This window comes from Myotis yumanensis, unplaced genomic scaffold (assembly GCF_028538775.1).
Source record: "Myotis yumanensis isolate MYYU_CA2020_CCGP unplaced genomic scaffold, mMyoYum1.0.hap1 SCAF_2, whole genome shotgun sequence".
Taxonomy (NCBI): Eukaryota; Metazoa; Chordata; class Mammalia; order Chiroptera; family Vespertilionidae; genus Myotis; species Myotis yumanensis.
This window is the reverse complement of record NW_027223753.1, coordinates 175563779-175590910: the sequence shown is the minus strand read 5'-3', so window position 1 is coordinate 175590910 and position 27132 is coordinate 175563779. Positions and strand designations below refer to the sequence as shown.

At 43.5% G+C, this 27132-nt stretch overlaps 1 protein-coding gene across 1 annotated transcript in view; it reads right to left on the bottom strand.

The window, feature by feature from the left end:
• Positions 1 to 27132, bottom strand: part of KLHL6 (kelch like family member 6) — a 52040-nt gene that overhangs the window by 11358 nt on the left and 13550 nt on the right. The window contains exons 2-4 of the mRNA XM_070406720.1: positions 22966 to 23131; positions 4867 to 5316; positions 565 to 802 (exon numbers count right to left, since the gene is read on the bottom strand). Coding sequence (XP_070262821.1) covers positions 565 to 802; positions 4867 to 5316; positions 22966 to 23131 — 854 coding nt within the window. The remainder of the gene's footprint in view (positions 1 to 564; positions 803 to 4866; positions 5317 to 22965; positions 23132 to 27132) is intronic.

The window sequence follows — 27132 nt, the reverse complement described above, 5'->3', positions numbered from 1 at the left end:
ATGGCAGAAAACATGTCTTTCAATAAATATTCATTGCGCATTTGCTATGGTGGCCAGGCACAGTGCTAGGTGTTGGGAATAGTGCTGACTGTCAGATAATTTAAGGTCTAATGGTTGATAGGCATAAATCATTGTAAATAATTGATCAAACTACTTAGAAGTAAGAAATGAAAAAAAAATACTGGATGCTTTGGGAGTGTCTAAAAGTAGGACCTAATAAACTTGAAGGATCAGGTCTTAGAGAAGAGCAGACATTTTTATTCATTACTGTATTCCCAGTGCCAAGCCTATAGCAGACACCGAATAAATTCTGGTATCACTTTCCTGTTTCTCTTCCTGCTCCCCAGATCCCAGCACAATATTGCTCCCAGGTTAGTGTTCATCAAGTAAAAATGTGCTTTCCAAGGGAAGACCACCTGAGCTTCTGGTTTCCATATCCTGACCCAGTCAGAGCTAGATCGTTGCCATTTACAGTAATTCTTCTAGGATGGCTGCCTGCCCTCGCTCAGGAAAATATGTAGTGCCGATGCAGACTTGCTTTGGCATCATGTGGCTCCTGCTTACCTGAGATGTAGACCTCATTTTTTAATGTCACGCATGCAAACTCCACCCACTTCTTATTCTCACTCTCCAGCTCATGCTCCGTCATCGGGAGCTTGGCCACCTCCAGGCGGCTGCGCCTCAGGGGGTCCAGGCAGGTTACCTCCGCCACAAATCGTTCATCCTTCGTGCAGCCACCGATGATCATAAACACCTCAGACTGGAACTCATGCATCCTGGGCTTGGTGCGCTCTGATATTATCTGGAAAACCAATGAGAGTGCAGGATGACACAGGGTTTCAGAGCTCAGGTTATGGAGCCAGCAGAGCAGGGCCCAGTTCCCAACTCTGCCATTGTGTGACCAGGTGACAGCACCTCCCTGAGCCTCAGTTTCATCATCTGTATATTAGAGATTATAGTGGTAACTACCTCACAGGTTTGCTGTGAGGATTCATTGAGCTAATATACATATTATATACCAGGCTCTGTTTGGCCCAGAGCCTGGTATATAATAGGTACTCAGTAAAGGTTATCTGTTATTGCTTTTGCTGCCATTTTAAGAACTCCAGGTCTGTTTACCATCAAATGCATTTCTTGCTTCTCCCTTCCTGCCTGATATGAAGCCTTGAATCCTAGAATTCCATTTCTGGCCACCTTCCACTCCTGCCTTGTTCCAATATCTTGATGACATCCCAGACTTTTGTTCACTACCACACTTCTTCTGAAAGAGAGGTCCTGTCAGGGGGAGCAGAGGATGGCCAGGCAGGTTGGGGGACTCGGTCTTAACCTCAAGCATATGACCCTTCAGAGCCTTGAACCACACCATGGAGATTTGAAAGAGAGCCACACCATGGATATTTGAACCCAGCAGAAAGAGCAGACGTCTGCAGTCAAATACACCAGAGTTTGGTTCCACCGCCTATGGCCTAGTGACCATGGAGAAGCAACACAATCTCTGTAAATGCCTGTCATCATTTCTATGCCATCAGACCTTGGTATAGATCAAGGTGGTCCCAGGAAGTTTAGGAGGAAGTGAAACAGAGGGGCAACTTTTCTTTCCCAAAAGAGCTCTCCCAATGAAGGTACCAGCTACCATTTCTAAGCTAAACACAGATGGACATTTGCTTTTAGGGTTTTAAAATGTCCCCCTGTCATCACCTTCATGAACTGGGAGGAGGGGCAAGATTAAGAAGGAAAGATAATGATAGGACAAGAAGGGTTAAAGTTTGGGAAAGGAAGGTGAAGTGAGTTCCAGAGTAGCCTTCACGCTTACACTACTGTCACCAGGAACAAACCCAAGATCATTCAAGTAGTGAGCAGAGACAGGGCGTTTCAGGGAATCAACTGGCTATGAGATCTCAAGCCAGGGATCACAGTGGTGGGTTGGTTTAGTTACCCAGCCTGCAATGGAAATGAGAAAGTGCTTTGAGCTGGATTGTGGACAATAAAGGCAGCAAAAACCTAGGACACAGTGAAAAGAGAGATTTTAGTCTAAGACAAAGAAAATGCCTGATTGTGGGAGATAGAGCACCATAAACAAACTGAGTGAGAATAAGAACTGTCTTCATTTGTGGGGCACTTACCGTGTGCCAGACACTGTGCTAAGCACATCTCATTCATTATCTGATTATATCTCAAAACAGTTCTAGCAGCTGGTAGGCATTATTATCTCCATGTTACAGGTTGGACCTGAGCTTTAGAGCAGCTAAGTAGCCCAAGGTCACACTGTGGGTAAACTGTGCAAAGTTAAAGCCAAGATTCTCCTGACTGCAAGCCCAAATTTCTGCCACTGGAGACTTTCCAGATATCAGAATTATCTCTCCTCCTAAATCCAAAGTTTATGCTCTCACCCCCCACCCCATTTCAAATACAAAAGGCAGAGCAGATGTTTTATAGCAGCAATTTTGCAGAAGATATAGTAGAGATATTTTATATCAAAGGAATGCCTTCATCACCTGCATTTCAGAGACTAAACAAGTGGGAAGCAGAAACAGAAATAGCCAGAATTTTGGAAGTCCAGTTGATCAAGACTCTGAACTTTAATGCTTCACTGAATACAGATGCAGAAACTGACACTTGTCCAAGTGTATGAGGGTTTTGATTCCCAGTGCTGAGCCACCTGCCAGCGACCCACATACCCAGCATGGGATATGACCCATGTGATTGCCTACACTCCCTCCATCAGTCTACTCACCACCCTTTATTTGCTTACTGTCCTCTATTCTCTGACAGACAGACAGTTAGCAAGGCAGAGATTTTTTGGTAATGCCTGGTGCCATTTCTGGCATATTGTTACTGTTGAGGATTTATTTGTAAAAAATGAAGACATAGCATATTAAAATATATGGGATGCTGTTAAAGTAGTACTAAGGGGGAAATTTATAGTACTAATGACAATATTAGGGGGGAAAGGTCTCAAATCAATGACCTCCAATTCTTCCTTAAAACACTAAAAAAGTAAGAGAAAATTAAACCCAAAGGAAGCAGAAGACATGAAATAATCAGGATTAGATTAGAAATAAGTTTAATAGAAACCATAAAAGCAATAGAGGAAAATTACATTAAACCAGAAGCTTGTTCTTTGAGAAAATCAATACAATTGACAAACCTTGAGCCAAACTGATCAGAAAAAAAGAGGAGACACAAATCACCACTATCTGGAATGGGAGATGTGAGTGACATCACTACAGATTCTTCAGATAATAAGGGAATATTGTGAACAACATTAAACCAACATATTCAGTCACTTCTATGAAATGGAAAAGTCCTTTGAAAAATACAAACTATTAAAGCTCATTCTAAAAGAAATAGATAACCTGAATAGTCCTATACCTATTAAAGAAATACAGTTTATAATTAAAAACCACACACACACACACAACCCTTCTGGTTCTAATAATATCACTAGTAAAACTACCAAACATTTAAAGATATATTTGCAGAGTGAATGAGTGACAATGAACCTGAGGACAACACAGAGCTAGAAAGGACACATGGGGAAAGGAGGAGGTTCCTGGGGGGGTTTCACACAGATCATTCCTAAGCCACTCTTTACTCAGGTATCTATCAATGGCCTGATGAAGAAGGCTTGGTAGCCAAACCCAGAAGTATGGTATAGTGGGATATGTGTGTGGGTTTCATGTATATAAACTTAACAGTCCCTATTTCATTACTTCCTGACTGCTTATTCACCTCCACTAAACCTAGTCTTGTCTTTATACAGTAATGAATAAAATATGTCTTCAATTGTTAAGGAGAACCAGGTAAATTCAAATGATATGCACATTCACCATCCTGGTCTCTGTTTATTCATTCAACAAACCTTCATCAATCACTTACTCTATACCAGGGAGCCTCCTAAAGTCTGGAGATGAAAATTCCAATACAACGTACTTTCCACCATAACAAGCTCCGAACCTAGAGATATTTACAGATGAGGATCCAATGGTTAACATGTAGCAGTTGGTGTTAAAATACTGCAGTGCATCAGGGGCTGAGAATGAGTGAAGCCTCTGGAGAAGATGATGCTTGAACCAAATTTTGAAGCAGGAGCCGAAGTTGACTAGATGAAGAAGAGGGAAAAGGCATCTGAACAGCACCTGCATTAGCTGGAGGCGGAAAAAGCAGGTCCGCCTTGGAGAATTAGAAGCTGTGTCTTTGTACTGTAGCAGAAGAAAGGGGCTGGAGATGGCACTAGAGAAGCAGGCAGGAGGTGAAGGGTGCAGGGCTAGGCTCTGGGAGCTCGGGCAGGAAGTGTGGGCTTTATCCGGAAAGGGGCGAGGAACCAGTGAAGAGGGTAAGCCTAAGAGAGAAATGATTAGGCTCGAGTTTCAGATCATCCGGCTGATGAATGAACTGGAGAGAGGCCAAACTGGAGCAGGAAGGTGAGTTTTGAGGAACTTTCAGAAATTCGGGAAGGAAATAATGAGAGTCTGAACTAAGGGAACATCAGGTTCCCCAGAGTGGGCAGGCAGAAAGCAGCACCCGATGGAATGGCGACTGGACAGGGCACATTCTGTCCATGTGTGTGTCACCCCCACTACCCTCCCGCCTTCCACAGCTGGGAAGAGAAGGGCTGTGCCAGGCTTGGTGCTGGGTGATTTCTGTATCTCACCTTATCCTCTCAGAAGCTGCCGATGAGGCATTATCATCCCTATTTTACAGATCAAGAGACCCAGGGCTTCTGGAACTGCCTGACTCAAACTATAATCAGTGTAGCTTCTTCTTCTCCTTGCTCTAAGGAGCTGCCAGCCAGCCTCGCCCGATCTCTGTGAGGCCCGCTAACTCCTTTACTTTGCTAGTTCACAGCAGCACCTCTCATCTCACCTCATTGCCAGAAAGGTGGTACATCCTGGCTTCCTGGAGCAGCGGGAAGACCTCCGGGCACTGCCTGATGAGAGGATCTGCCTCCACCGTCTCCACAAAGTACCACGGGTCCAGAAGCGGCAGGCGCACGTACTCCAGGATGTAGGGGAGCAAGCAGAGCCGCTCCGACTGCTTGTGCCGGACCCAGCTCATCACCGTCTCAAACACCTGAGCCTCCTCCGTCACATAAAGGTCATCGCTCTTCAAGATGTGGTACAGAGTGTCCACGGGGAGCTCAAGGAACTCCTCGGCGTTCAGAATCTGCACGAAGTTTTGGATGATGTAACTTTGAACCTGCTTCTTTAGACTGTCCAAGGAGTGCGTGTCCGCCAGCCTCAGGATCCCAACGCAGTTCTCTGGGTTCAAGGCTTCGGTGAGGAAGCTGGCGCAGGCATCCACCATCCGCAGGAACTAAGAGAACAATAAGGGACTCGCTAAATAGGTAAGAATACATTCCTGTGCTTGACAGCTCTATAGTCATTAAGAAAACATGTTGTAGAAGAATATTAAATGGCGTAGAACATTTTTGTAGTGCTCTAAGTTTTAAAATCTGTTCATGGAATCTGATCGAGCCTCTGGTTTTAATCAGCAACGACAGGAAATAGAGTTCAGCCCTGGCCGGTGTGGCTCAGTTGGTTGAGGATCGCCCTCTGCACCTAAAGGTGACTGGTTGGTTCCAGGTTAGGGCACATGCCCGGGTTGCAGTTTGGGTCCTGGTCCGGGTGAGTGCAAGAGGCAACTGATTAATGTTTCCTTCTCTCTACCTCCCTCTCCCTTCCTCTTTCTCTAAAATCAAGTGGAAGAATATACACTGTTCATGAATTCAACATCATTAAAATCAACATCTTTAAAATGTTCATACTACCCAAAGCGATACAATCCCTATTAAAATACCAACAACATATTTCACAGACCTAAAACAAACTCTCCAGAAATTTACATGGAATTAAAAAAAAAAAGACCCCAAATAGCTGCAGCAATTCTGAGAAAGAAGAACAAAGTTGGAGGGATTACAATACTAGATATGAAGCTATATTACAAAGCCACTGTTCTCAAAACTGCCTGGTACTGGCACAAGAACAGACATATAGACCAATGGAACAGAACAGAGAACCCAGAAATCAACCCAAGCCATTATGCTCACTTAATATTTGACAAAGCAGGCAAGAGCATACAATAGAGTCAAGACAGTCTCTTCAATAAATGGTGCTGGGAAAATTGGACAGATACATGCAAAAAAATGAAACTAGACCACCAATTTACACCATACACAAAAATAAACTCAAAATGGATAAAGGACTTAAACGTACGACAGGAAACCATAAAAATCTTAGAAAATCCATAGGCAGCAAAATATCAGACATCTGTCATAGCAATATCTTTACTGATACATCTTCTAGGATAATGGAAACTAAGGGGAAAATAAACAAATGGGACTATATCAAAATAAAAAGCTCTGCACAGCAAAAGAAACCGTCAATAAAACAACAAGAAAGCCCACTGCATAGGAGAACATATTTGCCAATGTTACATCCAATAAGGGTTTAATCTCCAAAATTGATTGGGAACTCATACAACTTAACAAAAGGAAGATAAACAATCCAATCAAGAAATGGAAAAAGGACCTAAATAGACACTTTTTGAAAGTGGATATACAGAAGGCCAAGAGGCATATGAAAAATCATTAATCAAAGTCATTAATCGTCCAAGAAATGCAAATCAAAACAATAATGAGGTACCATCTCACACCTGTCAGAATGGCTAACATCAACAAATCAACAAATGACAGGTGCTGGCAAGGATGTGGAGAAAAAGGAACCCTCGTGCACTGCTGGTGAGAATGCAGACTGGTGCAGCCACTTTGGAAAACAGTATGGAGTTTCCTCAAAAAATAAAAAAAGGAACTCCCATTTGACCCAGTGTTCCCACTTCCAGGAATATAGCCCAAGAAACTAGAAACACCAATCAGAAAGGATATATGCACCCCTATGTTCACAGCAGCACAATTTACAATTGCTAAGATTTGGAAACAGCCTAAGTGCCCATCAGTAGATGAGTGGATTAGAAAACCGTGGTACATCTACACAATGGAATACTGTGCTGCTATAAAAAAGAAAGAACTCTTACCATTTGCAACAGCATGGATGGACCTGGAGAGCATTATGCTAAGCAATATAAGCCAGTCAGAGAAAGATAAATACCACATGATCTCACTCATTTGTGGAATATAATGAACATAAACTGATGAACAAAAATAGATCCGGAGTCATAGAAGCATCGAACAGACCGTCAAACCTCAGAGGGAAGGCAGGGGAGGGTGGAAGTGGGGAGGGTAAGTAATCAACCAAAGAATTTGTATGCATCCAGATAAGCATAACCAATGGACACAGGCACTAGGGGGGCGAGGGCATGTACTGCGGGGCGGGAGCGGCCAGGGAGAGGTCAATGGGAGAAAAAGGAGCCATATGTAATACTTTCAACAATAAGACTTTAAATTAAAAAAAAAAAAAAGGAAATACTGCCTGGCCAGTGTGGCTCAGTGGTTGAGCATCGACCTATGGACCAGGAGGTTACCATTCGATTGCCGGTCAGGGATCATGCCTGGGTTGTGGGCTTGATCCCCAGTTGGGGATGTGCCAGTAGCAGCCAATCAGTGATTCTGTCTCTTCATTGATGTTTCTCTCTCTCTCCCTCTCCCTTCCTCTCTGAAATCAATAAAAATATATTTTTTAAAAAGGAAATATGGTTGACTCTTGAAGAATGAAAGGAAGTGGGGTGCTGACCTTCCACATAAATGAAAATCCATGTACAACTAACATATAGGGGAAAGGGGAACATGTCAAATGACAGACACCATGGGAAGATCAGCAGAATCCAGACCGTGGGAAACTCTACAGTTTCTTCATCAAATATATCACAAGGGGAACGTGGGGAGGGGAGGAAGAGCCTGAGGATGAAAAGAGATCTAAGAAACACATCAAACTTTGGCAAAGTAGGGACCTTATTTGGACCCTGATTTAAAACAAAATAATTTTAAAAGTCAGAAATGTGTGCAGTGACTAATATTTGGTGATATGAAGCAATTATTATAATTTTAAGTGGATAATGGTATGGCTATGTTTAAGAAGCACCTTTCCTTTTAGAGATAATTACTGAAACTCTTGCAGATGAAATAAAAAAGCACTTCACAAAATCACATGTACATTATGATCCTAACTCTGATAAAGAAGATATATAGAATGTAGGCCTTAGAAAAGAAGACTGAAGGATAATATTAACAGTTGTCAATCTCTCTGTGTATCAGATACCGTAGGACTCATTATGCTACAGTAACAAACAACCCCCAAATATCAGGGGCTTACAACAATACTTGTTATTTCTCACTCATATTGCATGTCCTTCACTGGGCTCTTCATTCCAAGACCCAAGACTTTGCAAAAGCCCTTAACTAAAGTAGGCCAGTCTTGTGACAGGAGAAAAAGGATGGCTCTTAGCACTTTTGCTCAGAGGTGGTGCATGCCAGTCTTTCTCACTCACACTGAGCTGACCAGGATAAGTCTTGTGGCAAAATTTGTTGTCAAGGAAACAGTAATCCTCCCACAGAAACTGGTCCCATAGCGATGGACAGTGAATGTGCTATATAAATAAGGCACCCCACTTGCTAATAAGACTATGAGAATTTTTAAATTTTGTTTACTTATATACTTTTTTATTTTATTTTTTTAATCCCCACCCAAAGAGTGAGGATATTTTTTTCCACTGATTTTTAGAGTGGAAGGCGGGGGAGAGAGGGAGAGAGAAACATCGATGTGAGAGAGACACATCAATTGGTCGCCTCCCACATTCACCCCAGCTCAGGGTAGAGATTGAACCTGCAACCCTGGTACGTGCCCTTGATTAGGAATTGAACCCTCAACCCTCTCGTGTTCAGGCCAGCACTCTAACCACTAAGCAATGTTGGCCAGGGCTATTTATATACTTTTTAAATCTTCCAACATGAATAAGTAACACCATTGCAATGAAAATTAATTTGTAAAATTGATTGGTTTTTGTGACTTATTTTTCAATTATCGTCATCCTCATAATATGAGCCCCATGTGTATATATAGACTTTTACAGCTTACAGAGCACTGTCATGTGCGTTATGTTATTTTAATATTCATTTTACAAATGAGGTGTCTCAAATGCATCAGTTCATTCCTATTCATTGCTCTCTGGAACTTACTTTGAACAAGTCCAAGCACCTATCTCCCCTCCTGTCCACTGGGCCCCTGATAAGGTCAAGTTCTCAATGTTCTTGAGTTGCTCAAGTAGCAGAAGATTGGGAAAAGGGAGACACCCAGGGAGGGCTAGTCTGAAGATAGGTGGGAGTATAGACGGGCAGGCCTGCCGAGAAGACAGCTCTAGTGGCAGGACCTGGGGTGGCAGGGTTGTGGGCCAGAGGATGGGGGTGGGCACAGGACTTAGAGTGGACCGTGTTGACTTAGGTTTTGCCCTTCACTCCAGAGCAATCAAAGGATACACACCCCTGGTTGTTTGGATCATTTCCAATTACAAAATATTGTCTTTCCATATCACATCACATTTTCCAGTTGTCGGTTTAGAAAGCACTGACTGAGGGGCAATGCAATGTTGAAGAAAGCCTGAATTCTGCTTCAAACCACCCTGTCTGCTGGTCCCAACCACCTGCAGATCTGCTCCTCGCATGAGCAACTGTGGAAACGGTTGAGGCTGAGAATTCTAACACCTGTTCAGTTGTTCGCAGATTTTCAGTTCAAAGAGTAAAAATACACAACTGAGACCAAGCCTCACTGAGCCCTCAGAACATGTAACCAGAGCCCTTTGTGGCCCGGCCCACAGAGACGTCGCTGGGGGCTGAAAGGGAACTCACTTATGTGGTAGCCTCCAGAGCAAAACAGCAGGTCCACCAGGCCAGAGTTTGCGTGAGAAGAAGATGATGTGAAAACCAAATCAATTTTCTAAATATGTAGACTGTGTCTGAGAGGCCACCTAAGAACCTGGGAACAGCGATTGCCTCTGGGGAGGGGACCTGGTGTCTGGGTTCAGGGTAAAGAGGAAGAATTACTTTTAACTGTTTACCTTTTTGTACCCCCTCGAATTATGTGCCATAAGGAGGAATTCTCTATTTAAAATAAAGTAACTTTCTCATGAGTAGAGAAAACACTAGAAGGGAATACATCAAAATGTTAACAGTGGTTATTTCAAATGCACCTTTGGGAAGTTATCAATTTGTTCTTTAGACTTTTCGGTATAGACCAAGTTTTCTACATTGAGCATGAGCTTGCTTTTAAAATCAGAAATAAATACTCGAAAGACTTGTATGCATGCACATAAGCATAACCAATGGACACAAGCCACTGGGGGGTAGGGGAGGCCAGGGGAATGTCAAGAGTGGAGGGGAGGAGACATATGTAATACTCTTTGTAATACTTTATAGTATTAAAGTATTAAAACAAACAAACAAACAAATAAATAAATAAACATATTAATGTCCAACAACAACAAAAAAAGAAATACTGTCTTGCAATTCTCAAGTACACATTGAGATAATAAAATCTAAGAAAAATAACATAGAGAACCTACAACGCGCGAACCCCTTTATCGTAAGTAGCTCGTTCACCCTCACAACAACACTATAAAGTAGACAGTTATTACCATTCCTGTCTCATAGATGAGAAAAGCAGATTCAGAAAAGTTAAGTCATTTCCTGAGAGATTTGTAAATAATAACAAGTAGAGCTAAAACTTGAAACTGTCTTATCTGGTTCCAGAAATGCATGTTTTTACATTATTTCAAGCTGCCTCCAGTCAACTAGTGTGTGCACAGGACTGCAGCTTTGCAGATGCCAAACATCATAAATGTGCACATCTCTCCGGAGAGCTCAGCTGATCTAATCTGCCCAGATTCAGGAAGGGCTGGCCGACAAGATGCCAGTTCCTGCCCTGCTGGATGACTATTGATGAGCAAAGAAGAAAACCAGGAAGGAGAATCGAATCAAGTACCGAAGTTCGCATTTGTAAGAAGCTTTGATCTAAATGTGTCTCTCCCCACTCAGAACCGTGCATTCATCATTCATCCACATGTTCATTTCCCAAATGTGTACTGAGCACCTATATGCTAGGCTCTCAGCTAGTGCTGGGGGGACAGCGGTGAGCGGAGAGAGGCACCCGTGCCTGTGCTCACCGGAGCTGACAGACCAGTGGGAGGCGTGAGCAGGAATCAGATAATCACACAGGTGTGAAGTTACTGCTGTGGTAAATGTCCAGCGACTCCACTGCCTGAAACTGAAGCAAGTCCTACTTCTACCTCCAGCCGTACACACTCTGGCTCTAAGCTGTCACCCAGACTCTCCCTGCTGGAACCGCTCCACACTCAGACCTGTCTACTCCCTTCTCCAAACATCCCTAAGCTTACCTATCCCCGTGGCTTTCTGTGTTCATGACATTCCCTCGGCCCCGACCAGCTTCTCCCTCATCACTAGTGGCTAAAATCCTGTTCTCCTCAAATGGGCAAGTGTGATTCCAGAGTCCTACACACACACACAAAAAAGGACTCAGAATAACTTCCCTCGTAAAGGAGAGAACCTTTAAGATTACCTCAAAAGGAGGAAGAAATGAGTAGCATAACCATCACCTCATCTACACAGGGTGTTTTCTTCATTCAGGGTTAAATCCAGGACCAGTGGGTGGGCTCCAGCGAGTCTCTGAACCCCTCACAAACATTTGTTTGCGCATGTGCCGTTTTTCTGGGAACTGGGTTTGCAGGAAACACTGTGAGTTGCTCTCTAGTATCCATCCACCTGAACACAAACCCGACACAGGAGGGAGAGCCAGGCTGAGAACGGACCAGGGAGTCTTACACAGACTGTGCTTGAAGCCTTCCCTGCCTCTGGACATTTTTAATGCTGGGTCAATACTTGTTTAAGAAGAAAGAAGGAGAATAGAAGGAAAGGGAAGTGTGGGGGGCGGGGAGGAGTGAGGAGAAAACCCACCTATTTATGAAGTTCCTTCTCAGAAGCCACTCTTCCTTCATCATTTCTCCCAACCTGGAGTCAATTCCTCCCTCCTCTGTGCTCCACGGGGCACCGCACCCACCCTCTTGTGGAGCACCCATTACGTTTCTGCCTGCACTGTGGTCAAGCATCGCAAGGGCAGGCTCGGGGCTGTACTTATGTTTTTCCTTCCGGCATCACCTAGCACAAACTCTGGCAAAAGAAGGGAAAGGGGGGAAGGACAGAAAGAGGAAGAAAATATTTTGCAGATGCCTACTATGTACAAAGATCCGTGGTAGAGACTTTCCCACCCATTATTTTACTGAGTGAATAAATTGTACTTATTACCTAATATATTTTAGCAAGTAATAACGAGACAGACATTAGTGTCACCATTTGTACAGAGACTGAAATAGAGGGTTCCGAGTTAAGTGTGTTGCCCAAGGTCACACAGCTGGCAGCAGGTAGAGATGATCTGAGACCAGCTAGCTAACTTCACCCAGGGCATTACCCTGCCTGTGACTGTGGCATTGTTGAGAGAACACAATTCCAAGAGAGTCTGAAGAGGCCTTATGAGGACAAGGATGAGTGGGGATCTCCAAGTTGCCTACGTTCCCCCTCAAAATATGCCTCCATAAGCACTTTTAAAGGTGAGGAGTGTAAGGCAGCTTCATGTGATCCTAACCAGTGGCTGGGAAGCTGCTGCTGCACAGGGCAGTCAAGGGGACAAGAAATGAGTCTGTTTAAAAAAAATAATTTTTTTTTGTTTTGCTTCTTCATATTCAAGATTGTTTAAGACTTTAGGGCATATTTTCTGTCTCAGCCTGTCCCAGTGGCACATGAACTTGTTTGTTAAAGCTGAGCAATGACAGCTAATGGCAACAGACAACCAACTTCCTGTTTGGGGAACATGTGAGCATAAGGTTACAGCCAGGCACCTGACCCTCAAACAAGGAGACTAAAAATACAATCAAAGAAAACCACTTGAGACATGGCTGCCGTTCCCGTGAGAAGTGTCTGCCTCAACGAGAATGCACCCCTGCTCTCTTCACCATCTCTCCTCTGCTTCCCTTCGTGCTCTCCACAATGGGGATCCTCAGGGTTCATCAGTGGAATTCCACCTCTCCCCAGAGGTTCCTTCAAATCCACTGCAGAATAACTGAAGTCCTCTTCTGGCCCAAACCGTGTGTGAAGACACTGATATTCTTACCCTTGAACCCCAACAACTCAGTGTATGTGAAGGGTTTGTAAGCTGAATTTTAATAAAATTCAAATGTACTTGAAAGTGTTTCTGAATTCATTGTAAATTTTTTTGTCACCATTTTTCTTCTCAGGCAATAGATACTAAAAGTAAAGCTATTCTCCTGTCAGTTCTGTGTTGGTGTTAAAGAGGTTTCTTCATATGTAAAAATTGTAAATTATCACTTATCCTAATCTTCTATCCTTTATCCTTGCCTCTCCCTCTCTCTCAGGTGGTGCACCCACCTCAGACTCTGTCAGGATGTGCTCCCCCACACCTTACATGCCCTCTGCTCCCTTAAGACTTTCAATCCTTGGTCTAGACTTGGCTGAGAGGTCTGTGATTCCTGGAAGCTGTATAGGGTAGGTAGGAAAGGCAGAAGCTAAGACCTGCAAATGGTCCACTCACTAAGGTGGGGCTGGTGCTGAGGGACTGAGGCAACTACAGAGGTGAAGTGACCCAGAATAGGAATCAGAGGGAAAGAAAAGGGGGCAGTGCCCAACGTTGTAGCAACATGGATTTTCATTACAACTAGAACTGCCCCATCCCACTTCCTGAATTCCACAACATATGGGCAGCAACCAGGCATCCCAGGCTTACTCACCAGGGAAGGATGGTGGGGTAGACAACAGAAGACAACTTCAACTTTGAGTTTCTAAATACACTTGCAGAACTTATACTATAAAAATAGTTTGAAACATCAATTAGTGGTAATATCTGGGCCCTTTGAGTTTCAAAAGCCAGAATCCTAAGTTATAAAGTTTATGCCAAAACAGTAGAAGCAGAAGTGTGGAAGATAATGTAAGTCAGCTTTTCCCACATGGGAGGAGTTAACAATTCCCAGACCCGGATGAGAGGGTAGAAAGAGTCTAGTACTAGAGTGAGAAACAGGTTTGGGTCCCTGACATGATGTCCTGCCTCCCAACCCAGGCCAAAATTCCAGAGTTAGGGGGATGCTAAAAGCCCCCTGAAGGCTGTGGATCTCTGAATGTACGCCTCCACTGCTGAGATGAAATCAGAAATGCAGCAGTACCACATAGCAGCAGCAGCAGAAGAGAATCTGGAGTGTGCTGTTTCTAGACAAAGGAGGCCTGTGGTAGTCGCTCCAGATTAGCACAGGAGAGTAAATGGAAGTTCCTTGGGTGTCCCTGAGAGGGGCTCAGAAGTAGCTGAGAGGATTGGCAGACCAGAAGAAGCCTTACAAAAGGACAAAGAGAATACCAAGTGATCAATAAGGACTGATGGCCAGAACCAGGTGGGACTAAGGACTTTCCATTGATGCCAATAGGGAAGGGGTCAATGACCAGAGACTGATGAGAACACAGATACTCCAGCATGAACCAATAATAGAAATGACCATGGTAAGCCTGGGCCAAATGCTCTTTCTATGCTGCCCTGGCTCTATGTAAATGCCCCCGGAAATACAGAAGCGCCCGGAGTCCTGAACTGATTGAGTTTTCTGGAAGTGAGATGTCATTAAGTTAACTACAATTTCTGCTGCTGGTACAATGGGAAGCTCAGGATAAAGATTAAGTTCAGTGTTAGAAAAATAATGGGTTAGCCGAAACTGGTTTGGCTCAGTGGATGGAGCGTCGGCCTGTGGACTGAAGGGTCCCAGGTTCGATTCCGGTCAAGGGCATGTACCTGGGTTGCGGGCACTTCCCCAGTAGGAGATGTGCGGGAGGCAGCTGATCGATGTTTCTCTCTCATCGATGTTTCTAACTCTCTATCTCTCTCCCTTCCTCTCTGTAAAAAATCAATAAAATATATTTTTTAAAAAAAAAGAAAAATAATGGGTTAAATCACACTTTTTTTGCATACCTGAGTTTTGTAGCCTAAGAGTTAGACCCTCTGCACTAACTAGAACTCAAGAACAATATGAAATTCAAAAACAGGCTTAGCTCGTCCATGGCGACAGAGGCTAGTGCTGTAGTTCCCCTTGGGGAGTCCTGCTTGGGGGAAGGCACAAGAAAGCGATCTGGGAGGCCAGAATGTTCTAGATCAGGGTGGTGGTTACATGATTGTACACATGTGTAAAAAAATTTATCAAACTGTACACTTAGATGTGTGCATTTTATTGAATGTAAGTTATATCTAAAAATAAAAAGAAGCAAACATGGAGATCAAACACAGAAACGTAAAGTTAACAGAGACATTGTGGGCAACAGTAGGTTCACTGTTCCCCAGAGGGAATCGGGCCTGAAGGGTAGCAGCTGTGCCAGTCGTGCCTCCTGCCACACTCCCACCGAGCACCACTGGTTCCCACTGGGCAGCCCTCTCTGAAGGCCCCACTGCCTTCAGGATCGTGGCTTGTCTCAGGCCTCGCCCTGAGGGGTGGTTTGCACAGTGGAGAACACATAGGCTACACATCAGCAGACAGGAGTTTACTCAGGCTCTTATCTCACTGGCCATGAAACCTGGAGCACTTACTTAATATTGCTGAATCTTACTTCCCTCATCCAGAGATTGGAGGTAAAAATACCTACCTCGGGTTACATAAGATAGTATAGGCAAAATAGTTGTCACATAGTGAATGCTCTAAAAGGGCAACTGTCACTGCTCTGTGGACTGAGGAGATTAACCCTGGTTGCTCAACACTCACAGTCGCCACACAGCAACAACGTTGGTTGACAAAGTGTGTGTGGGAGAGGGTGCATCAGATGGGCAACAGGTTGATTCTATCTTGATGATGGTTAGAAATAGTTGGGCTGGTTTCTTGCCTAAATTAACTGGCTATTCCAATGTTCATAAATCTAGGTGTCCCTGTCAATGACAAGAGAAGTTCATCTGTATTTTACAGTAATGGGACCTACTTTTTGCTAGGTGCTTGGCGCTTAGTTGGTACTTAAAAATGAAGCAATTATTAGTATTACCCTGTGGACTACTTCCTCCTCTACTCACCCATGACATTTCCAAGAGCCAGGATTGGCTTCTTAGTGTCCTCTTACCAAAGGAGGTAAGGTAATTTTTGTTGGGGTCTTGATTAGTTTCTGAGGTCGTCTTCAGCTAGTAATGAATAAGAGCAACACATGTATTCATTGACTCAACAAATATTTATGTACTGTATTCTCGGTATCGAGGAAGCCAAGAAGCCAACACAGGCCATTGGCCACTGACCACATGGCTTCCTCATCCATATAGGTTTCACCACCATTCATCCTGTCATCAGCAAAAGAAATATGAAAATAAGCAATGCCAGGACCTTCACCAAAATCTCCACAAACTGCTACCATGATGAAAATTAGGTCCCCACTTCAGAGGGTGTTGTGGAGGCACCGCATGGGGCTTCTCAGGCCCAGGCCAGGTGACCAGGCTCCCACTCCGGCATCCCTCTTTCTTTTCTCATGTTGGCCCTTGGGACTCAGCCTGATCTCCTTTTTTCTTCTAAGCTCCTTCTTCTAACCAGCTGCTCTGTATCTTAGGGATCCTTTTACCCCAAGACTAAATGTAAGCTGAGTGTGGTCTCCCTGACATCACATCTTTTTGCTACTCTGCAAATAAGCTCAAGAGCCCTTATTCTTTTGTGAAGGTTTTAATAATATTTTTAAATTGATTTTAGAGAGAGGAAGGCAGGAGAGAGAGAGAGAGAGAGAGAGAGAGAGAGAGAGAGAGAGAGAGACATCGTTGTGAGAGAGAAACATGGATCGGCCATCTCCCACATGTGTCCCAACCAGGGATCAAACCTGAAAGCCTGGTAAGTGCCCTGACCTGGAATTGAACCCACAGCCCTTTGGTGTATGGGACAGACATTCCAATCAACTGAGCTACACCAGCCAGGGCTCATTTTTTTTATGAGTTTTTAATAGTAAACTTGGCAAAGTTCCCCAAGATTGAAAATGTTTTTACCAAGTTTTTATAGTCATTGTCCCAGGTCTATAGTTTCTGACTACCTTGTTTATTTGGGACTCATAAGCCTGAACGTCCAGTTAAAGCAAGGAGGCCCTTTGCTTCCCTGAAGCCTTGTTGGGTGACGTTTATCTCACAATCCCTGCCTCAAATGTGAACAGGGCACTTGGCCCTTTCCTCTTAAGCAGTGGTTCTCAACCTTCTGGCCCTTTAAATACAGTTCCTCATGTGACCCAACCATAAAATTATTTTCGTTGCTACTTCATAACTGTAATGTTGCTACTGTTATGAATCATAATGTAAATATCTGATATGCAGGATGGTCTTAGGCGACCCCCGTGAAAGGGTCGTCCGACCGCCAAAGGGGTCGCGACCCACAGGTTGAGAACCGCTGCTCTTAGGGCTTCTCTTACTTTTACCTTTCCAAAAGCTACTTAGAGAAAATACATTTCTCCCCATAGTTGGCCAATACATTATGGTCAGATTACTGGAAAAATTCCTCTAGTGGACAGCTCATTCAGTACCTGCCACACTCTGTCCTCCTAAAAGCTAGATACTGCCCCACCCCTGCCATAGCTGATTGGCCCAAGGCCCCTGACCCAAGGACCATTGGTCTGTTAACAGGCCAGCAACTCATGAAGTTGTCTCGTATGAAAAGCTCTTTTCAAACAGCAAAAGTGGTGATCGGCTGGGTCAACAGACTTCCCTCTCTCTCTCTCTCTCTCTCTCTCTCTCTCTCTCTCTCTCTCTCGATGGGAGAGAAGCAACCAATGCATAACAGAAAGAGGCCTGAAAAGAAAAGCAGAAAATGAGGAAGAGGCTGAGTCACATCAAAGGTACGAAAGTTAAGAAACCTTTACTCCTGGATGGGTGGAGATCACCAAGATAATCGGACTCCCATGGATCTCAGCTTCTGTGGATGTTCTAAAATGACAAGATAAAATGCCAACTCTAACACACTTTTCTCTACCTGTAATTCTGGGTTACTGAAACTACAGCACAGTCCAGTTCATTGTACTATTCATGTATCATGTGAATGTGATAAAATAAAACTTTAAATAATGGTTTCTTATCATCCTAATTCAGGAAAAAAACAAAGATCTAGGGGTAGCTTAGAGAAATGTCTCCATAGTTCAGTGTCAACTTATTTTATCCCAGGCAAAAAAGCTGTCCAAAGTAAGGTAAAAATTAACTCACAAATGATGGGAAGAAACCTCTATTTAATATCTATTACATATCAGGTACTTTACAAATATCACCTCATTTAATCCAAATAATATCTCTCCCTGATAAGGTAGTTATTCTTATCATCCTAACTTTACAAATGAGAAAATGAAGCTTAAAAAATCTAAGTAACTTGTCCACAGCCACACAGCAAATAAGTGACTAAATAGGAATTTAAACCCAGGTTCTTACCACCGAAACCCATGTTCTTTCCACTCTGCCACTCTGTCTTATAAGAAACTATTACAAATAACAGCATATTTCATGTCTAAAGAGACCCTAGCAACATTATATAGCCATTGCAAAAACAGGCAGCTCTACACATACTGACCTGTAACAAACTCCAAAATATACTGTGAAGCCAAAAAAAAAAAAAAAACAAAAAAAAAAACAACCAAGATGCAAAAACAAGTATATAGTCTGCTAACATTTGTATTTCAAAAATGGGGGCAATGAGTAAGAGTGATCCCCACATATATACTGGTATGTGCGTGGAATAAAAAGGACAGTAAGACTGCAAACAGTGAAGAAATGTTTCACTGTCTCCCCTTTTTTTGTTTCTGAATTTGTAACAGAGATGTGTTTTATCCATCCAAAAATAAATAAATTTTTAAAACCACAAAGTGATTTCAACAACCTAGGAACTTCTATCCCTTATGGTACCGTCAAGTATGAAAATATTCCCAGTTTTCTATGGCTGAAACTTCCAAGCAAAGTCTAGAAGCAAGAGAAATCAGAAAGTGGGTTAACTAGATATTCAGAAGCCCACAGCATTCTTCTTGTATTTTCATAAAAATTAACACTTATAAGAAAATGAAAAAATGGCCGCAGAGAGAAATTTATCATTTTTTGCCTGGAAAGTGAACAAGATTTGGAAAGATCTGAGGTGAAGGATTACCAGAAATGGGGAATCAACAATAAACAGAGCTGGCTCTGTCTCTCATCTGTCTCTGTCCTCCCCTCCCACCTTGCTCATTAAATCTAAACTCTCCACTGAAGCTCACCACTTGGGAGAAAATGAAAAGAAGAGGAAGAAGACAAAGAAGAAAAAACAACTTTATACCAAAATAATTTCCAGATATATAAAAGATTTAAATATCAAAGCTATAGATAAAACAAAACTAAATGAAATTATAAGTGATTAAATATATAATCAAGCAAAGGGGAAGATCTTTTTAAACATGCACACCAATGGCACAAGTTATCAAGTAAATGATTAATAGATTCAACTCAACACCAGTTTTAAACTTTTCTACATAAAAAGCTATAACTAAAATTATGAGTTAAATGACCAATGGAAAATATTTGTAATGTTATTATGAAAGATTACAGTGTTTACTACCTAAAGAGCTCTCATAGCCTCTTGAAAAACTATCCAAAACTGAAAGGAGAACAAGAAACAGAAGCATAAACTCCATCCTCAATGAAACCAGGAGACACAGTAACCCCAAACCACAGACTATGAAGACTGGTGAGTGACTTTACTGAGAGGACCAATAGAGGAACCAATTTGTCCCTCAGAACCCAAAAAAGCAGGGATATTAAAGTCCCAAGGAGCCAGAAAGGGTAGGTGGGGGCTGATAAAAGGGTGTCAGTTTAAGAAGTTAAGCCTCCTGGTCCTTCTCCTCACCTCTTGCAGTCTAACAGCTACCACTCTCCCTTCCCCTGGACAAGAAGAGTTATCCTCAGGAGAAACCACATCAGAGAGGTTCTAGACTCGGGAATACCAGAAACATCTGACTTAACATAAGGAAGTTAAGTAAAAATTTGCACATACAGCCACCCTTACACACCCAGTCAAGAGCATATGTAGCTAACGTATATCCCCTAGGCAGGAGAATGAAGATCCTAATCTGGCGAAAATGAACAATCCTAGGAGCAGTTCAACAGATACTGACATTTAGGGATCTCCAATTTAAAAAACTGGCAGGTCACCTGATAACTCTGGTAAAACTCTCTAGTCTACCAGCCTCCCATCCTGCTTCATGTGCACTGAGCTTCAAACCAGCATGTTAAGGCTTCAATCTTAAAGATGAACAGCCAAGGATCAAATCATCAAAAGGATATTTGAAGAAACCCTCTCTAGTGGTTGAATGGTGCCCCCTCCCCCCCCCCCAAAAAAGATATGTGCATGTCATATATCCCCAAAACCTATAAATATTGCCTTATATGGCAAAATAGTATGATTAAGTTGAGGAAGTTAGGAGGAGTTTATCTGGTGGCTTCTAAATGCAATCACATGTATCTTTATAAAATATAGACACACAAAAAAGAAGACACACAGAAGAGGAGAAGGCAATGGGACTATGAATGCAGGGATTAGAGTGGTGTGGCCACAATGAAGGGAGGCCAGCAGCCAGCAGAAACTGGAAGAGGCAAAGAACAGATTCTCCCTTAGAGTCTCCAAAAGGAGTATAGCCCTGCTGACCCCTTGATTTTGAACGTCTGGCCTCCAGAACCGTGAGAGAATAAATTTCTATTGTATTAAGGCACCCAGTTTGTGGTAATTTGTTATGGTAGCAACATAACAGAAAATTGATACACCCTCTAAGGTGAAAGTTGGAGACCTAAGCAAGCAAGCTGCCATATTGTTTCAAAATAGGAGGGGATTGTAGGTAATTTTACATTCCTTTTGTTTGTATGCATTTCTGATTTTTCTGAAATAAGTTTTAATGTTATTGCAATTTAAAATTATTAAAAACTGCATTTGAAGGGAAAAATCTATCTCCTTAGTCTATCATCATACAGGAACTCCTTTCAACCAGTGGGAAAACAGGAGACCTGGTTACTAGCCCCAACTTTGTCACTCAAGGCACATAGTAAGTGCTCAAAAAATTTGTATTCATTGAGCATCTATTTTGGTGTCAGATGCTATACTTTAAGCCACAAATGCTATTACTATTATTATTGTCAGTGTTACCTGTCCATCTTTGGATGTCAGCAATCCTCTCTGGGCCCTAGGAAAGGAGATTAGCATGAAGATGACAATGGCAGCTGTGGCTGGATTGAATAATGGTGAATGGGGTGATTCTGCTCAAGGTTATTGGCCATTTGGAGGGAACCTTCTATTAAAATTACCTTTTAATAGAAGGTTCAGAAAAAGCATAAAAGCTGTACTAGATAGAGGCCTCTCCATGACATGGGAGGAATTTCCCCCAAGTCAGATTGTTGGAGTGTTGGCTGGAGGCAATGAGGTGAGGGTACTGAGCGTCAAGTTGCTGAACTCCTCCTCCACAGAACGAGGGGTGTTTTCCTAACAATCAGAAGCCTGAGTGTGTAAGCAGGTAAGGACAGAGAACAGGTGAGGGACTGAGGGTGTGGGTAATAACTAACTTGGAGATACCACCAGGTAAGGTGTGACCAGCCTTGCTGGAAGTAATTTTCTCTGTATCTTTAAAGTTCCCTGAGGTAAATGAAACAATAAAATTGGCTGCACTGCAGCAAGCCATTCCTCAGAATTCATCAGTGCTGTTTCAAGGCTGGTTTTGCTCCCTCTTTCCCCTCTTTCTTCCCTGATGGTCTTCATAAGCCCTGCACAGTCCCCAGCCTCACCCAAGATAACCCCACTGCCCATGGTCTTGACCCTGGACTCCTCATTGCTTCCCTTCCCAGACTTTGTTTTCTGTTCCCCTCAATTGCTGACCTAGAGGATGTCACCACCTAAAGTCCCAAACCATGGACAAGACCTGACCTGGCCTGTCCCTGGATTTATCATAAAAATCATCTTCAGCCCTAGCCAGTTTGGCTCAGTGGATAGAGCGTTAGCCAAAGAGTCTCGGTTTGATTCCAGTCAAGGGCATGTACCACGGTTACAGGCTCCTTCTCTGCCCGGGCCCTGGGTGCAGGAGGCAACCAATCAATGTGTTTCTCTCACTTCAGTGTTTCTCTCTGTCTTTCCCTCACTCTTCCACTCTCTCTAAAAATCAATGGAAAAATATCCTCGGGTGAGGATTAAAAAAAGAAAAAAAAATCATCTTCAGTGAGATGATCTCTGTTGTAATCCAATGGAACCAAGTTCAAAGTGTAATCTTAGACCTAGGCAAAGTTGGTTACCTGGGGATAGGAGCCCTGTGATAATTGTGGATACAATTGACATCATCTATAGGTCTAATTATTCTGTGAATTAAATATAGTAATTATAATTGGATTGAAACAAACATAGCCAAATGCCAATAATGAAACTTAATTCTGAGGGTTCTCTATCTCATCTTCTTTTATACCCCTCATGAGAGGTGCTCTTCTTTCACACCCACCATAAAGTGCTGACCAGTCAGGGTTCTGCTTTCTCCAGAATCTACACACTCCTCCTCAAGAGGCTGCATGGTGTGGTGGCAAGCATGTGGCCTACGGACTCAGAGAGCCCAGGGCTCAAATCCTAGCCTTGTCACTTATCCTCAATTTGTCTTACTTTCCCCACCCAACAAGTTGTGCTAAGGCTTAGAAGTTAAGTATATGAACTGGTGACTTCAGGGCCTGGCTCCAATTGGGCTTCTGTAAATTATAGGCATTGATCCTGGAGTCAGGAACCGAGTGTAGGTATGAGGCACCAAGCTCCCCTGGTTTCATTGCATTAAGGAGTCACTGCCTCATCTCACCCAAGAGGCATCTTCTGACTTTCAAGTAAGCACAGGCCCAGCTAATTATGCATGTGTGTCCCAGGTACCGACCTGGGAGCCAGTCCAGGCAGGCCTCTGGGGAAACATGCAGAAGAGAGCACTGAGCCTGCTTGTTCACTCACCTGGAAGAGGTTAGCCGCTTCCAGGACCCGCTGGACGTTCTGCTTGGTGATCAGCGCCTTGCTGGTGTAGGTGTAGTCCAGGAGAGTGTGCATGGTCTCAGCATCGACTCCTTTGATAATGATCCTCTTCTCATACTTTTCCTTTAAGTCATTGCAGAACATGGCCCTGGAGGAGAGAGATGAGAATGTGAGTCCCACTGCGACCCTTGGTTCCAGGACTTTAAAGACCCCCCTTCAGACCTGTCTGCCCCATGGAACAGATAAAGGAAGTCATGCGGGTGGGATCCTAATCTAATAGGATTGGTGTCATTATCAAAAGAGGAAGAGAGACCAAAACTCTCTCTCTGCCATGTGAGCACGCAGTGGGCATCCATCAGCCAGGATGAGAGTCTTCACAGAAACAGACCATGCTGGCTGGCACCATGACCTTGGACTTCTAGCCTCTAAAATTATGAGAACAGGTGCCACTATCTTCCAGCCACATGGCTGAAATGGGAAGGTCCCAAAGTGGAGCCCTGGTGATGGAATGTACGTCCCCAAACTGGAAATCACTCATCAGTTCAAATTATTTGATTAGCCTACTTTTGAACCTTTTATTTTAGTTAATGAGATCTTCTCCCTCGGGTTCCCTCTGTCCTTCTTCCTCCATCCTTATCAACAATAATCCCCTACCCTTCTCTTCTCCCTCCTCTTCTTTCTTTCCTTCCCTCTTTCTTTCTTTTGCTCCCTTTTATTATTATTATTTTTTTAATCCTCACCCAAGGATTTTTCCATTGATTTTTAGAGAGAGTGGAAGAGAGAGGGAAAGACAGAAACATTGATGTGAGAGAAACACATCGGTTGGTTGCCTCCTGCACGAGCCCCGACCAGGGCCCAGGCCAGGGAGGAGCCTACAACTGAGGTACATGTCCTTGATGGGACCCTTTGATCCACAGGCCGATGCTCTATCCACTGAGCCAAAGCAGCTAGGGCTTTCCTTCCTCATAGTCTGTGAGGAGAAAGGCTTTCCTTTCTCCTCACAGACTATGATAATATGAAAAAACAAAAGAGCAGATGTGAATTCTGAAATGTTAACAAACCCCAGCCTGGAACCAGAGGTGCAGTGATGTCATTTGGACCGATGGCCACTCTCTTCAGCCATAAATCCTCTTGGCCAGAGGGGCACAGAGCTGTCTACAGAAGCACACACCTTTTAAAGTGATGTCACGAAGGACTTACCTTGCTGCCTCCTGATTCCATAAAGAACCCTGCCATCAAAGCAACCACACAATTCCTTCCCAGCCAGCTCAGCCTGTCTTCCCGGGAAGCACTGGACAAGCTCACTCCCCAAGCCTCCTCTGTTTGAGTTTGTAGAGCAGCACGGCCCAATAGAAACATAATGAGAGCCATATGTGCCATTTAAAATTTTCCAGTAATTTTATTTTTAGAAGTAAAAAGAAGTAAAATTAATTTTAATAGCCTTTATTTAATATACCTCAAATATTATCATTTCAACATGCAATAAATATTTTTAAATCATTAATGAGATAATTTACATTCTTTTTTCATACTAAGTCTTCAAAATCCTTCATGTATATTTTATACTTAAAATACATCTCAATTCAGACCAGCCATGATACAAATGCTTAGTGGCCACATGTGACTAGTGGCTACAGTATTAGATGGTGCAGCTGTAGAGCACCAATCCTGAACTCTGGGGTTGAGACACCCGGATCTGCAATCATGTCAGAGGGCAAAGTGAATGTCACCCACATGAATGCCATGTACATGAATACATGAGAAACAGGACATTTAGCAGGAAAGGGTGGGCAGTGATGATGAGGTCAAATGAAGGGTCTTATCACTGAGGCAACATGACGCCAGAGTCCCACCAAGATGAAATTTAGAAATGCTACTTCACCTAGATTGTGGTTTTAAGATTAGTGAAAGTTGAATTTCATTGAATGTGTATAATCTCAAACATTCCAATGAAAACTGGAAAAGTCTAATAGGGGGGTGTTTTAATATTAAATGAGGTAGATATGTAAATTGTCTAATTCAGTGCCTTGTGCTCTGAAGGGCTCTTAAAGGAAGCCTTTCCCATGTGACACAATTACTGGGGTCATCTGGACTCTTGCTGGGGCTGTCACCCAGACCCAGCTTCTGAATTCTCTCTTGGACTCAGTCACTGAATAAGATCTTGCCCCAGCTCAGCCCATACCTAACTGGGTCCCCCAGGAGCCAACCTTTGTGAGCTAGTGATGTTTTAGCGGCATGAGGGAGTAGGACTGGGGAGAGGATGAGAACAAGCAAGACAAATGTTGTATAGAAAGTCATCTTATTTTTTTAATATGTTTTTACTGATTTGAGAGAGAGAGAGGGATAGAGAGGTACAAACATCAATGAGAGAGAGCCGTCAATCAGCTGCTTCCTACAAGCCCTACCTCCCCCACCAATTAGGGATTGAGCCCGAAACCTGGGCATGTGCCCTGACTGGGAATTGAACTGGGGACCTCTTGGTTCATGGGTCGACACTCAACCACTGAGCCACACCAGCTGGGCTAGAAAGTCATTTTATTCTGCAGGGAACCACTGAAGAATACAATCCAGAGCTGTTCCGACAAGAGGCAAAGAAGCTGGACGGACTGTGCTATACCAGCACCTGCCGGCAGTCTTAGTTGAGGAGGTAAATTCTCAGCACTTCTGGTTTTCAGTGGGTGAGTGTTCATGTGCACAAGCAAAGGGGCTCTGGGAGCCTCGAGGGGGTGGAGAGAAGACTGCAGTACTGGTTGGTAGCAGGTAGCAGGGGCTGTAGTCTGGTCTCGGCTCTGATGCTAACTCACTGTGTGACTTTGTACAAGTGAGCAAACCTCAGTTTCCTCCTCTGTGACACGGTTTAATAATAGTCCCTATGCCAGAGAGTTGTTAGAAAGAATAAGTAAGATAATGTACACAAAGTACCCAACACTCACTAAGCGAAGGCATTTCGGACCAGATGAGAGGATTCTTGGCAGGCTGGTGAGGGATTCTTGGGGTAGGTGGGCCAATCACATTCTGCCTTGCAACCCTCGGTGCCCAAGTCCAGGCCAGTAAGTGGGTGTCAGTCATTGCACTGCTGCCCACCACCCATCCAGAGTAGAGTTAGGTACAGGCTGCACACACACTGGTCTAGAAACATTAGCTTGGCGCCAGGCACATAGAATCTCATTAGATGTTCCTGGAAGCGAGAGGAAGGAAGTGCCCTAAAGATAGTCCCTCTCGGAGCTCCAGTGGCGCAATCGGCGCGCGGGTACTTATAAGATAGTCCCTCTCTTGCCTGCTTTAGCTCCCAAAGAGCATTTCTCTGCTCTCCTCTGAGACTTTTTCACTGATTTTCTGCCACTTAAATACACTCTCCCGGGCCACAAGCATCAGGCTGAACATAGATAAGGCGAAACTAAGGAGAAATGTATGTATTTCTCATGGACCAAACTCCGTGGCCTCTGCCGCTCTCCCAGGAGATCCATGGAAACACTTTGGCAAAGTTGGGATCCCATGAAATGTGCATAACCTGGGCAAGGTGGGCCACCCCTAAGTTCCCCTTTAACAACAGTAATCTTTTACATTTATGTGTATAGCACTTTGTAGGGCAAACAACATTATTTTCTTTGAATATTACACCCATTTTGTAGGTGATAGACTGAGGTAGAAGTTACTAGTAAGTAAATTGCCCAAGACATTACAGGTTGTCAGCAATAAAATGGGGGCCAGAGCCTAGGACTCTGGGCTCTTTGTCTGGAGCTCTTTGTCTGGAGTTCAACAGAGCATGAAACTAAGAAAATCAGCAGGAGTTCAAGGTTATCTTTAGGGGTCAACTGAGTTTCAGCACTGAGTGAACCAGACCAAGCTTTGCTCTCTGAGAACAGAGCTGAGTTAGTTGCTGACCATTTCCCCCTTAGCTTATACAGGATATAAATAAAAATTTTGTGCAATAAAAATTGTAGGGAGTGGCTATAGGGTCAAGCCTCAGGCTGACCTGTGGTAGGGCCACAGACAAGTCCCAGCTTGGAGGGCAGAGCCCTCCTAGCACAATTAAGCTTGACCTTATAGTTCTCCCTTGTTCCTAGGTTGCTAATGGGCTGTGGGAGGTGCAGCAAGTGCTGCCAAAACAAGGCCTGAGTAATGAAATAGAGTTGAAACTTGCAAGAA